This window comes from Dama dama, chromosome X (assembly GCF_033118175.1).
Source record: "Dama dama isolate Ldn47 chromosome X, ASM3311817v1, whole genome shotgun sequence".
Classification (NCBI taxonomy): Eukaryota; Metazoa; Chordata; class Mammalia; order Artiodactyla; family Cervidae; genus Dama; species Dama dama.
The window spans coordinates 134,449,707-134,462,445 of NC_083714.1; the positions used below are offsets into that span (position 1 = coordinate 134,449,707).

General features: G+C 44.0%; 1 protein-coding gene across 1 annotated transcript; it reads right to left on the reverse strand.

Annotated features, from left to right (window-relative positions):
* Window positions 1-9,887: 9,887 nt before the first annotated feature.
* On the reverse strand, window positions 9,888-12,242 carry LOC133051684 (serine/threonine-protein kinase tousled-like 2). The gene has a single exon (XM_061136278.1). The coding sequence runs from the start codon at window positions 12,221-12,223 to the stop codon at window positions 10,067-10,069; it is 2,157 nt and encodes a 718-aa protein (XP_060992261.1). The 5' UTR covers window positions 12,224-12,242; the 3' UTR covers window positions 9,888-10,066.
* Window positions 12,243-12,739: the final 497 nt, after the last annotated feature.

Consider the following 12,739-nt stretch of genomic DNA (forward strand, 5'->3'; position numbering starts at 1 on the left):
GGTTGGCATGCAAATCTTTGAACCTTTTGGCACCTCGTTGTCCTCATTAGTTAAACAACTTCTAGAAACTTCTCTGCTAGGTACACTTTGAGAATGAATCAGTTGGGTACTCGGCAGGTTTTAGAGGTGATTGCTATCTTCACAGTCAATAGTTAACTATTGTTTGGGGGCTAGCAACAAGAGCTACTACATAAACAGAGAGAACCTGTTTCAGTATAGTGCTTAGCCAAAGATCATTAATTAAACAACCCGGCCAAACAAAGACAGATGTCCACTGACAGGTGGAATCAGGGTGCTCAGCGGCCTTTGACCTCATCCTGCAGCTCAGCTTCTTTCTGGTTAAGGTTCTCCACTCACAAAAATCCACCAGGCCTCAAATGGGACCTAATTAAACTTAAAAGCTGTTGCATAGCAAAGGAAATCATAAACAAAATGAAAAGATGACATACAGAATGGGAGAAAATATTTACAAATGAAGTAACCGAGAATGGATTCATCTCCAAAATATACAAACAGCTCATGCAGTCCAAAATTTAAAAAACAGACAACCCAATCAGAAAATGGGTGGAAGATCTACATAGACATTTCTTCAAAGAAGACATACAGATGGCTAAGAGGTACATGAAAAGATGCTTGACATCACTAATAATGAGAGAAATGCAAATCAAAAACTACAATGAGGTAGTACCTCACACTTGGCAGAATGACCATCATCAAAACACCTATAAGCAATAAATGCTGGAGAGGGTGTAGAGAAAAGGGAACCCTCTTACACTATTGGTGGGAATGTAAATTTGTACAGCCACTATGGAAAATAGTATGGAGGTTCCTTATATGGGCTTCCCAGGTAGCTCTAGTGGTAAAGAACCTGCCTGCCAATGCAGGAGACATAAGAGACATGGATTTAATCCCTGGACCAGGAAGATTCCCTGGAGGAGGGCATGGCAACCCACTCCAGTATTCTTGCCTGGAGAATCCCATGGACAGAGGAGCCTGGCAGGCTACAGTCCCTGGGATCACAAAGAGTCAGACATGACTGAAGAGACCTGGTGCGCACACACACCGAGGTTCCTTCAAAAGCTAAAAATAGAGTGATCATATGATCCAGCAATCCCACTCCTGGGCACCTATCTGAGGAAAATCATAATTTGAAAAGACACCTTTACCCCAATGTTCACTGCAGCACTATTTACAATAGCCTACACATGGAAGCAACCTAAATGTCCGTCAATGCAGGAATGGGTAAGGAAGATGTGGGAGATATATATACAATGGAATATTACTCAGCCATAAAAACAGAATGAAATAATGCCATTTGCATCAACATGGATGGACCTAGAGCTTGTCATACTGAGTGAAGTCAGAGGAAGAAAAACGCCATGTTATTCTGCTTATACGTGGAATCAAAAAAATAGTACAAATGAACCTACAACAAAACAGAAATAGTCACAGCTATAGAAAACAAACTTATGGTTACTAAAGGGGAAAGCTGGGGGAGGAGGAGGGGGAAGATAAAACGGGAGTCTGGGATTGACTTACACACTACTATGTATAAAACAGATGACAAACAAGGACATACTTTATAGCAAAGGGAACTCAACATTCGATACTCTGCAATGACCTCTGTGGGAAAATAATCTGAAGAAGAGTGGATCTATGTATATGTTTAACTGAGTCACTTGGCTGTACAGCACAAACTAGAAATTGTAAATCAACAATACTCCAATAAAAAATGCATTTCAAAAAACTCACCAGGCTTCACAAACTGTCTGCACAACTGGCTTAACCATCAATAAACCTTGCCAATCTTAAGCAACTTGCCAGCCTTTAAGAAACCAAAATTGGAATTTATCAAACAAAAGGGGAGGCAGTTAGGGACTTTACCAAATAGTCATCATGGAATTCTTTTTTTTTTTTAATAGTTTTTTTTTCCATTTATTTTTATTAGTTGGAGGCTAATTACTTTACAATATTGTAGTGGTTTTCGTCATACATTCACATGAATCAGCCATGGATTTACATGTATTCCCCATCCCGATCCCCCCTCCCACCTCCCTCTCTACCCGATCCCTCTGGGTCTTCCCAGTGCACCATGCCCGAACACTTGTCTCATGCATCCAACCTGGGCTAGTGATCTGTTTCACCATAGATAATATACATGTTTCGATGCTGTTCTCTCAAAACATCCCACCCTCGCCTTCTCCCACAGAGTCCAAAAGTCTGTTCTGTACATCTGTGTCTCTTTTTCTGTTTTGTGTATAGGGTTATCATTACCATCTTTCTAAATTCCATATATATGCATTAGTATACTGTATTGGTCTTTATCTTTCTGGCTTACTTCACTCTGTATAATGGGCTCCAGTTTCATCCATCTCATTAGAACTGATTCAAATGAATTCTTTTTAACTGAGTAATATTCCATGGTGTATATGTACCACAGCTTCCTTATCCATTTGTCTGCTGGTGGGCATCTAGGTTGCTTCCATGTCCTGGCTATTATAAACAGTGCTGCGATGAACATTGGGGTGCACGTGTCTCTTTCAGATCTGGTTTCCTCGGTGTGCATGCCCAGAAGTGGGATTGCTGGGTCATATGGCAGTTCTATTTCCAGATTTTTAAGAACTCTCCACACTGTTCTCCATAGCGGCTGTACTAGTTTGCATTCCCACCAACAGTGTATGAGGGTTCCCTTTTCTCCACACCCTCTCCAGCATTTATTGCTTGTAGACTTTTGGATAGGAGCCATCCTGACTGGCATGTAATGGTACCTCATTGTGGTTTTGATTTGCATTTCTCTGATAATGAGTGATGTTGAGCATCTTTTCATGTGTTTGTTAGCCATCTGTATGTCTTCTTTGGAGACATGTCTGTTTAGTTCTTTGGCCCATTTTTTGAGTGGGTCATTTATTTTCCTGGAATTGAGCTGCAGGAGTTTCTTGTGTATTTTTTAGATTAATCCTTTGATGCTTCATTTGCTATTATTTTCTCCCAATCTGAGGGCTGTCTTTTCACCTTGCTTATAGTTTCCTTTGTTGTGCAAAAGCTTTTAAGTTTTATTAGGTCCCATTTGTTTATTTTTGCTTTTATTTCCAATATTCTGGGAGGTGGGTCATAGAGGATCTTGCTGTGAATCATGTCGGAGAGTGTTTTGCCTATGTTCTCCTCTAGGAGTTTTATCGTTTCTGGTCTTACATTTAGATCTTTAATCCATTTTGAGTTTATTTTTGTGTATGGTGCTAGAAAGTGTTCTAGTTTCATTCTTTTACACGTGGTTGACCAGTTTTCCCAGCACCACTTGTTAAAGAGTTTGTCTTTTTTCCATTGTATATCCTTGCCTCCTTTGTCAAAGATAAGGTGTCCATAGGTATGTGGATTTATCTCTGGGCTTTCTATTCTGTTCCATTGGTCTATATTTCTGTCTTTGTGCCAGTACCATACTGTCTCGATGACTGTGGCTTTGTAGTATAGTCTGAAGTCAGGCAGGTTGATTCCTCCTGTTCCATTCTTCTTTCCCAAGATTACTTTGGCTATTCGAGGTTTTTTGTATTTCTATACAACTTGTGAAATTATTTGTTCTAGTTCTGTGAAAAATACCATTGGTAGTTTTGCATTGAATCTATAGATTGCTTTGGGTAGTATAGCCATTTTGACAATATTGATTCTTCCAATCCATGAACACGGTATGTTTCTCCATCTGTTTGTGTCCTCTTTGATTTCTTTCATCAGTGTTTTATAGTTTTCTTTGTATAGGTCTTTTGTTTCTTTAGGTAGATATACTCCTAAGTATTTTATTCTTTTTGTTGCAATGGTGAATGTTATTGTTTCCTTAATTTCTCTTTCTGTTTTCTCATTGTTAGTGTATAGGAATGCAAGGGATTTCTGTGTGTTAATTTTATATCCTGCAACTTTACTATCTTCGCTGATTAGCTCTAGTAATTTTCTGGTAGAGTTTTTAGGGTTTCCTATGTAGAGGATCATGTCATCTACAAACAGCGAGAGTTTCACTTCTTCTTTTCCTATCTGGATTCCTTTTACTTCTTTTTCTGCTCTGATTTCTGTGGCCAAAACTTCCAAAACTATGTTGAATAGTAGTGGTGACAGTGGGCACCCTTGTCTTGTTCCTTATTTTAGGGGTAATGCTCGCAATTTTTCACCATTGAGGGTAAGGCTTGCTTTGGGTTTGTCATATATAGCTTTTATTATGTTGAGGTATGTTCCTTCTATTCCTGCTTTCTGGAGAGTTTTAATCATAAATGGGTGTTGAATTTTGTCAAAGGCTTTCTCTGCATCTATTGAGATAATCATATGGTTTTTATCTTTCAATTTGTTAATGTGGTGTATTACACTGATAGATTTGCAGATATTAAAGAATCCTTGCATTCCTGGGATAAAGCCCACTTGGTCATGGTGTATGATTTTTTTTAATATGTTGTTGGATTCTGTTTGCTAGAATTTTGTTAAGGATTTTTGCATCTATGTTCATCAGTGATATTGGCCTGTAGTTTTCTTTTTTTGTGGCATCTTTGTCTGGTTTTGGAATTAGGGTGATGGTGGCCTCATAGAATGAGTTTGGAATTTTACCTTCTGCAATTTTCTGGAAGAGTTTGAGTAAGATAGGTGTTAGCTCTTCTCTAAATTTTGGTAGAATTCAGCTGTGAAACCATCTGGTCCTGGGCTTTTGTTTGCTGGGAGATTTCTGATTACAGTTTCGATTTCCTTGCTTGTGATAGGTCTGTTAAGATCTTCTGTTTCTTTCTGGTTCAGTTTTGGAAAGTTATACTTTTCTAAGAATTTGTCCATTTCTTCCAAGTTGTCCATTTTATTGGCATAGAGCTGCTGGTAGTAGTCTCTTATGATCCTTTGTATTTCAGTGTTGTCTGTTGTGATCTCTCCATTTTCATTTCTAATTTTAACAACCTGATTTTTAACTCCTAATAGTCCACTGTAGCTGTAACTTATTCCACTGATCACTCATTGTTGCCCAATTAGATGGTTTTCTGTTTTTACAATTATAAACAATGCTTCAGTATATTGTAACTATCACCTCATCCAAATTATTATTATTATTTTTAAGGACCAAATTTCTTGAGGTGAAGTTGCTGAGTCCAACAACATGCAAACATTTCAGGGATCTGATTCATAATCCTACTTTGCCCTTTAGGAAGCATTAGATTCATTCTCAGAAATACACTTGGGGCCAAAAAAGAACATTACATCTATTTTTTAAAAAGACTTTTAGGAGAAGGAAATGGCAGTCCACTCCAATATTCTTGCCTGGAAAATTCCACGGACACAGGAGCCTGGTGGGTTACAAACCATGGGGCCACACACCAGAGCACGCACATCTCTGGGGGGAGATGGGTTGGCAGCAATAAACAGGTAGAAATTTTAAAAAAGGATTTCTAGATATTTCAATATTTTGTTGACTCCAAGGGTGAATGCTGTTTCCCTGCCACCCTAACAGACAACACGACGCATGTGCACCCTAGCCCGCCTGGGCCCCATGTTGCTGCATCTGCCAGAAGACTATGGGCCTTGGCCCATCTTGAGCCTACAAGTACATTCCTTAGTCTCTCCTCTCTTGCCTTTGCTCCTCTCTTTCCAGTGATTCTCAATGGGAGCTGCACTGTCCTCTCTGGCTCACAGTGGGCATCTCTGTGGGTGAGGGTTTGCTGTGACAATGATGTGGGGGTACCCTTGAACTTAGACTGCTGACACCCTGTGCAATGGCAACGTTGTCTACTTCTCACATGACTCTCAAATGTTCCTCTGGACATTTATGTAGGTGGAATCCTGCATCTAAAACCTGCGTGCAATATCTGGACTTAGATCCTATCACCATTCCACAGAAAAACAAAAAATAGCTTTTGAATGAACTTTCCAGGAATACAAAAGTATCTAGTAAGTAAATTTGAGGGCTGTGTTGATACCTTGCTTTTCTCCAGGTTGTTCGTGAGTTGTTTACCACTGCAGAAAAGTCCTATCACCAGCGGCAATGCTGCTAGTGGTATTCAAGCCCCTGATTTAACACCCCACTTTGGTCTCTACCCGCAGGTGCCGCAGTCACAGCGATCAGGAGCAAACATCCAACCACTCCGTCGTGACTCTAATGTAGTTGCTCAAGCATACATAGTTTATAACATACTGTTCTGATTTCTTGGTTGTATTATAGTCTTTTAAAAATCTAAAAATTACGTGTGAAGTTAGGTATTATTACCTGTGAATTACACTTAAGGATTCTAAAGAGGATGCTTAAAAAACAGTTGTTTTTAAAAGCTGGCAATGGTAGGCTTGAGAGCAACTTGCTGGCGACCCCTAGTGGCGTACTCGAGCAACGCTTCACAGCCAGCGGCTCCTTTAAAAGCTTTTGGCTCCAAAATGTGGTTAAGGAAATGATCCCTTTGTCACCCCCACCCGCGACCCGCCCAGACTCAAACAGGGCTGGTTCCTGTTAGCGAGCTGGTGCCTGAGCAGGGGGGATAGAGCGGAAAGTGGGGAGGCGGGGGAGACAGTCAGAGGCAAGGGAAAGAATGCCAACCCCCAAATGTTCCAGGTATTTGTTCGTACCTAGAAAATTTCAGCATGTCACATCTCCTTATTTTTTCTGTCTTACCTGCTGGTGTCTCCCAGCTGTTTTACTCCATTAATGGCAGAGTCCCAACTTGTACTTTCGACTCCTGCTTTTCTCGAACCAGTGGTCCTTTAATTCAATGCCCCAGCCTCCCTCCTTGGACTTGGCGGTCCTGCCCCAAGGGCTTCACATCCGGGACTTCTGGGCGGGGCTGACTTGGAGTCTCCCAGGTGATGCTGACGCGGCTTGATGGGGGAGAAGTTCAAACACTTTAAATCCTTGTCTATGTGAGCTGTATTCAGCCGTCTCACGTTATGAGACCACGACGCTCTGAGAAGTTTCCAAAGTGCCTGGATTTCAAGAACGTTGGCACTTTTCTAAAGGCCACAGTGCAGGTCCACCTCACCGAAGGGTCCCCGCGAATCCTTCCCTGGAGGTGGCTCACTCCCCATGGGGAGGCAAGGTTTCCCAGATCTCAGCGTTTCCCCCAGATGAGCCTCCGTGCCTTAAATAGAAGAGTTCACTGGGAAAAGCTATTTGCTCCTTTTGGCAGCTTGGAGGCCTCTGCTCCGAAAGAATAGTGTCTTTTGGCAGCCCAAGTAGGTGTCTTTTCAGAGAGAAAAACTCGAGTCTCAAAGGGCCAGAGTACTTTGGTTTTCATCGTTCTTCTTGGACTTGTTCCTTGTAATCATTTTGAAAATTAAATCCTCCTGTGCTTTCTGGAAAATGAATGAATAAGAGAGAATGAGGAAGAAAAAGAAAGTGGAGGGAAGACAGAAAGGCAGGGAAAGAAAGGGAACGAGAAGGCAGGGGTCGGTCTAGGTTGGGAGGTCTGGCTGGCAAGGGGAGAAAACGGTGAATTCTTCTGGAGAGAAGAATACTGAAGGAGGGGCAAGGCAGAGGACTTGGAGAGAGCACAGAGCAACCAGACTTCCCTTCCCTTCCCACCAGAGGACGGCATCACCGTGATGTGCCTGGCTCCCTAGGCGGCCGCCCCGCAGCATGGAGTCTGCAGAGGCGGGTGCAGCGGCCCCCAGGCGCCACCCCCTGGCACTCACACCCTGGGGGTCCTCCTCCCGCACCCTGGCAAGAAGCAGCGATCTGTCCCTGCTAAGACAGGGTCATAAAAGCACTAGGCTTTTTCCCATCTGCTGGGTCACTCTGGCTCTGGGAGCAGCCAGCTGCCCCCCTAGCAGCCTTGCAGGGAGGCCCACGGGGTACCCACAGCCCAGCCGGGGACCTGGGGATGGCTCCTCCCGGCTGACATGACTGCGGCCTGGCCCACAATCTCACCAGAGACCCCGAGCCCCAATCCCCCAGCTCAGCTGCTTCTGGATTCCTGAGCCACAGGAGACACTAATGGCTTGTTGTGTGGCGCCAAGTTTTGTACTGAGACAGACAGCTGTCTTCTGCAGTGACAAGAGTGTGGGAACTGGGCACCCCACTGAGTGAGGCGCGTTCCCACTGACGTGTGCCCACCCTCCCCCTCAGCTGCTTCATCTCCTCGGGGCATCTTTTAGGGTAAGGACCATGATTCCCGGGGCCTAAATTGCACATTTTGGAGCTCGTTCTACGGTAGAGAAGTGCTTATCACACTCTTCATGTTGCAGCACAGGGAGAAAACAGTGCTCCTTACTCAGCTCATTGGAATCAATGGGCCAGGCAGCTGTCACAAACCTGGGCCTCCACAGGAGTGCCAGCCTGCAGCGAAGGCAAGCAGATCAGTCTATCTTGGCATCCCCGTAGCTCATCTCTGGCACCCCACTGGGTGCTCTGCGCTGGATGATCTTCAGAGGGCTTTGCAAGGCTTTCTCATGCCAGGTTCCTCGTCTGGACCACAGAACACAGATGATGGCAGGGACTATCTTTTCCCTCCTGCCAGAGAGAATACAGAACTCATATATTAGCCATACAAGAGAGAAGTTAATTCACTACATACAATGGATGCTTGGGGATATCAGGGTTTAATCCTCACTGGAGACTGGAGGATAGCTGGAATTGCAAATCAGTCCTGACATTTTCCAAAAGAATGGTATCTTGACGTTTTAGAGTTAGCGGTAGCTTTAGTAACGGCTAGTTCGGGCCTCTTGTTCACAAATGAAAAAAGGCCGAGGAAGGTTAAGGAATTTGTCTGAGATAACACAGCTAGCTGGTGACCTAGCTGAGACCAGAACTCAGAAGTCCCAACGTTTAGCCTACATTCCCATGTGTTAAGACTTTTAATAAAGAGTGAGTAAATAAATGCATGAAAAACCCTTTCTAGTTTCCAGGATTTATACTGTCTGCAATTTACTTTCACAGAATCCAACATAAATGAAGTGGTATAGATGTCTATAAATTAACATTAGTCTTTTCTACCAGAGGGGCAGTCAGTTAACCTGTGATGCACCCTAATCAGGGAGCCATGCTGCAGGTTAGCTCGTTAACATCAGAAGAACCCTGATGGGAATTCCATATTGTAGAGGACCTGCAAAGATCCCATCTCCATCTGCACCAGAGCCTTTTAGTTCACCCAACAAATATAAGGAAAACTTTTTAATTGGTGAAATGGGTGGTGTTCAAAACATGTGACTGGCTACAAAGATAATGAGGGACTCACTCCTTGCATGCACAGAGGATAAGCATCTGACAAGTCAGAGGGATAAGAGCTCTGGAATAGTGGTCCATGTTCACCTCTTATGGAGACTCTGTTGTCTCTGCCTTGATTTAATGCTTCAGGGAGAAGCCTGTCATGGTGCCTGAAAGGACAGAGCAGGCCCTTGGCTGCTTCTAGGCACAGGCTGTAGGGCAGGGTTTGTGCTTGCATGTGAATAAATGATTTTGACAGATTTCTGTCTGCAGCTTCTTTCACTGTAGCATGATAGTGAAGCTGCAGACAAGGAAACTAAGTGTCCTATTTATTTTATTTATTTTTTTTTCAGGAGATGTTACCTAAACTTTATTAAAAGAAAAGAACAAGTTTAAATATAGACACTGGACTAGCCCAGTCTGTATTTTCAAGTCCACATTCTTCATCTGAAGCACTGCATCAGGGACCCCCCCTGAGTCTGCATGTTTTCAAGTTCACAATACATGGAACCAGTTTTTCTTTTTAATTTTTTCCTCACTCAGAGCAGCCACACGCAGTGGCCGTTGACGCCGGAACCTTGGGCGGGGCCTTTTCCTACGAGGCCTGGCCAGAGCTGCCCGAGGTTTCTCCTCAATGAGAATCGATGCTGTCATGCTCTATGGATGGGAAAAAAGCAAGAAAATAAAAGCACCTGGTACAGGTTTCATGAGATCCATTTGGATTCGCTATGTTCCAAACCCGCCCGAGGTTTCTCCTCAATGAGAATCGATGCTGTCATGCTCTATGGATGGGAAAAAAGCAAGAAAATAAAAGCACCTGGTACAGGTTTCATGAGATCCATTTGGATTCGCTATGTTCCAAACCCGCTGCTGAACGCCATTTGTCCACTCTGTGTGTGTCGAACAGTCTGTGGCTGGGAGTGGGTCTCAATTCGAAGAACTGTTATTGGACGCCCCCGAGGTTGACACGATAGCAGCTCCAGCAGGGCTACTCGTGGAGACCGACTTTCGGATGTGAGGAAGCAAGTAGGGGTCACAGGCCAGCTGCTGGACGTCGATGCGGTCCTCCTTTCGGTAGGCCAAGCATCGTCGAATAAACGCCTTTGCTTCAGGTGTTACTACTGGCTTTGGCGGGAACTGCACTTCAGTAGCTTTGAGGATAGTATTTTCTTGTAGAATGTCTTGCTGGGACTGATTATGGCCAAAAGGCTTCTTTCCATAAAGACACTGGTAGAAGATCACACCCACTGACCAGACGTCAACTTTATTTGAGATCTTTGGTGGTTCCTTCCCAACCACAAAACACTCTGGTGGTAAATACCAGTAAGTACCAGCACCTTGTGATGTTAGCTCCATGCCATCCACTGAATTGTAGCTATCATCATCCATTATCTTGGAAAGACCAAAATCTGTGATTTTTATCTCTCCACACGCTGTACCATTTACTAAAAGAATATTACCTGGTTTGAGGTCATAGTGTATGATAGGAGGTTTTATTTCATTTAAGTACTTTAAAGCATTCACAATCTGCATGATAATGGATCGGGCTTCTTTCTCCGACATTAATTTGTGCTGTTTCAGGTAGAAGTCCAGATCATTTCCCTCACAGTATTCTAGTACTGTACAAAACGAGTCAGTGTCCAGTGAAAAGTAATCATACAGCTTAACTATTCTGGGATGATCCAGCTCTTTGTGAATCCGGTATTCCCTACATGCATGCTTGTGGTAATTCTCCTTTTTCTCATCTCTCCAGTTTTTATTTAACTGGTGAATTTTCACAGCTACGTATCTTTGTTCTGTTAGATCAAATGCCTTGTAAACTTCACTGAAACCTCCTCTACCCAAAAGATGTAACAACAAATATCTGTCATTTAGCGTTGGATGATCTTTAAATTGTGAATTATCTTCATTATGTATCCTTTTTAGTTCCCTGATATGTAGATTTCTAACCCTTTCTAGCCTTTCCAGCTCTGCCTGGATCTCTGCTTCCTCCTTTTTAAGATGACCTAATCTGAGTTTGAAGATTTCTTCTTGTTCATGGTATTCTGCTAATGTTAACGTTTCATTCTCAGCGCCGTTGGTCTTGCTTTTCCGCTGTTTCTGCTCATTGGTTGCTGGAGGGGCCTGTCCCATGGCAGGAGGTTTCCGCTTTGCTAACATTTTTCGTTGTCTTTCTATCTCTTCCCTCTGTGAATTTATCCTTTCCTGTTGCTTGATAAGGTTCTGGAAAGCATAACCATCTGTCCACTGTTCAGTAAACGAAGCCCCGTGTCGGACAGTGGTAAAGTGGCCCAGTCTCAAGCGATCTTGCATGCTTTTATCTCTACATGCCATCTTCTCTTGTTTTGACTTTTCTATAAGGAGTTTCTTGCTCATTGTCACACATCGATTTAATCGTTCTTTGTATTTCTCTAACATCTTTTGCTGTTCATCAATCTGCCGTCTCAAATCACAGTTGGCTCTTAATAAATCATCTATTCTTCCTTCCTTCTTCTCTAAGTCAGAATTCTTACTGTTTTCTAGTGCAGATATTTTTTCTATTGTGAGGTCAGACTGGGTCTGTCTGTGTTGGATGGAGATCTGTTTTTGGGAGCTGCAGGAATGCTCTGTGTTGCCAGATCCCGTAGATGAGGGACTGTTTTGCTGAGCTGAGACAAAGGTGAAGCAGAGGCCAGCTCCCCTCTGCGCCAGCTGTTCCGTGTTGAGCCGAGGCTTCGCCAGCATCACTGACATGAGCGTTGGCAGGGCAGACTGCTCCTCCGACACCTCCTTTGCAGCGCTGCCATCTAAACCATAGAGAGGCTGTTCTACTCGCCGCTCAAAGTAATCACTAATTTTATGTCCCCTAGGAGTGCCTTTCCCTTGGCTAGTTTCATATGGTTCAGCTTTTCTTTTCCGGTTTCGCTGGTCATTCTGTTTTTTCTCAGGAGTCTCTACTTCTTTATCACTCAAGGACCCCACGCTGCACAAGCTCTGGTTGGAAGACTCACTATTGAGTGGCCCCTTACTAACACCAACTCCAGTAAACCTGGCCTCTAATAATTCCTGCCGTTGGGGGTCCAGGCTATGCAATTCTTCCATCATTTCTGTCACGGAGGGAGGGCAGGCCAGCTCTCGGGGGCGCCCAGGAGGCTGCCGGGGCCTCCAGCTGCCCGGGTGCCCCCCTCTCCCCGCCGGCCCCAAGCCCCACTCCCAGGCCGGGCCGCCTGGGCCTCTCCCATCTTCGACCCGGCCCGTCGGCGACCCGCAACCCTCGGGAAGCCCCTCCCGCCTCAGCACCGGGGAGCTGCGGCCCGGCCCCGGCCCCCGGGTGGGCCCGGGCCGCAGCCTCTAAGTGTCCTATTTAAACTGTGGAAAGCTGCCATATTTATCCTAACAACCTGGCAATGCTGAAGGCCCATGTTTGTTCATTCACCCAACAGATATGTAGGGAGAGCCTGTGATACTGGACTGAGGGACACAGAAAACAAACAGAATTCATTGCACATTGTCATGTGGCTTAGGTAAGTTTGCAGAAACCGATATCAAAAGCAACTGGTAGATCTAATCAACAGGTATCCTAAGTTCTTTGGAAAGATTCAGAAGAGCAAAGGTTTCCAA

What these genes read in the sequence shown, in the direction of transcription:
- LOC133051684 (XM_061136278.1), bottom strand. Translation starts at nt 12,223, where the DNA reads ATGATGGAAGAATTGCATAGCCTGGACCCCCAACGGCAGGAATTATTA.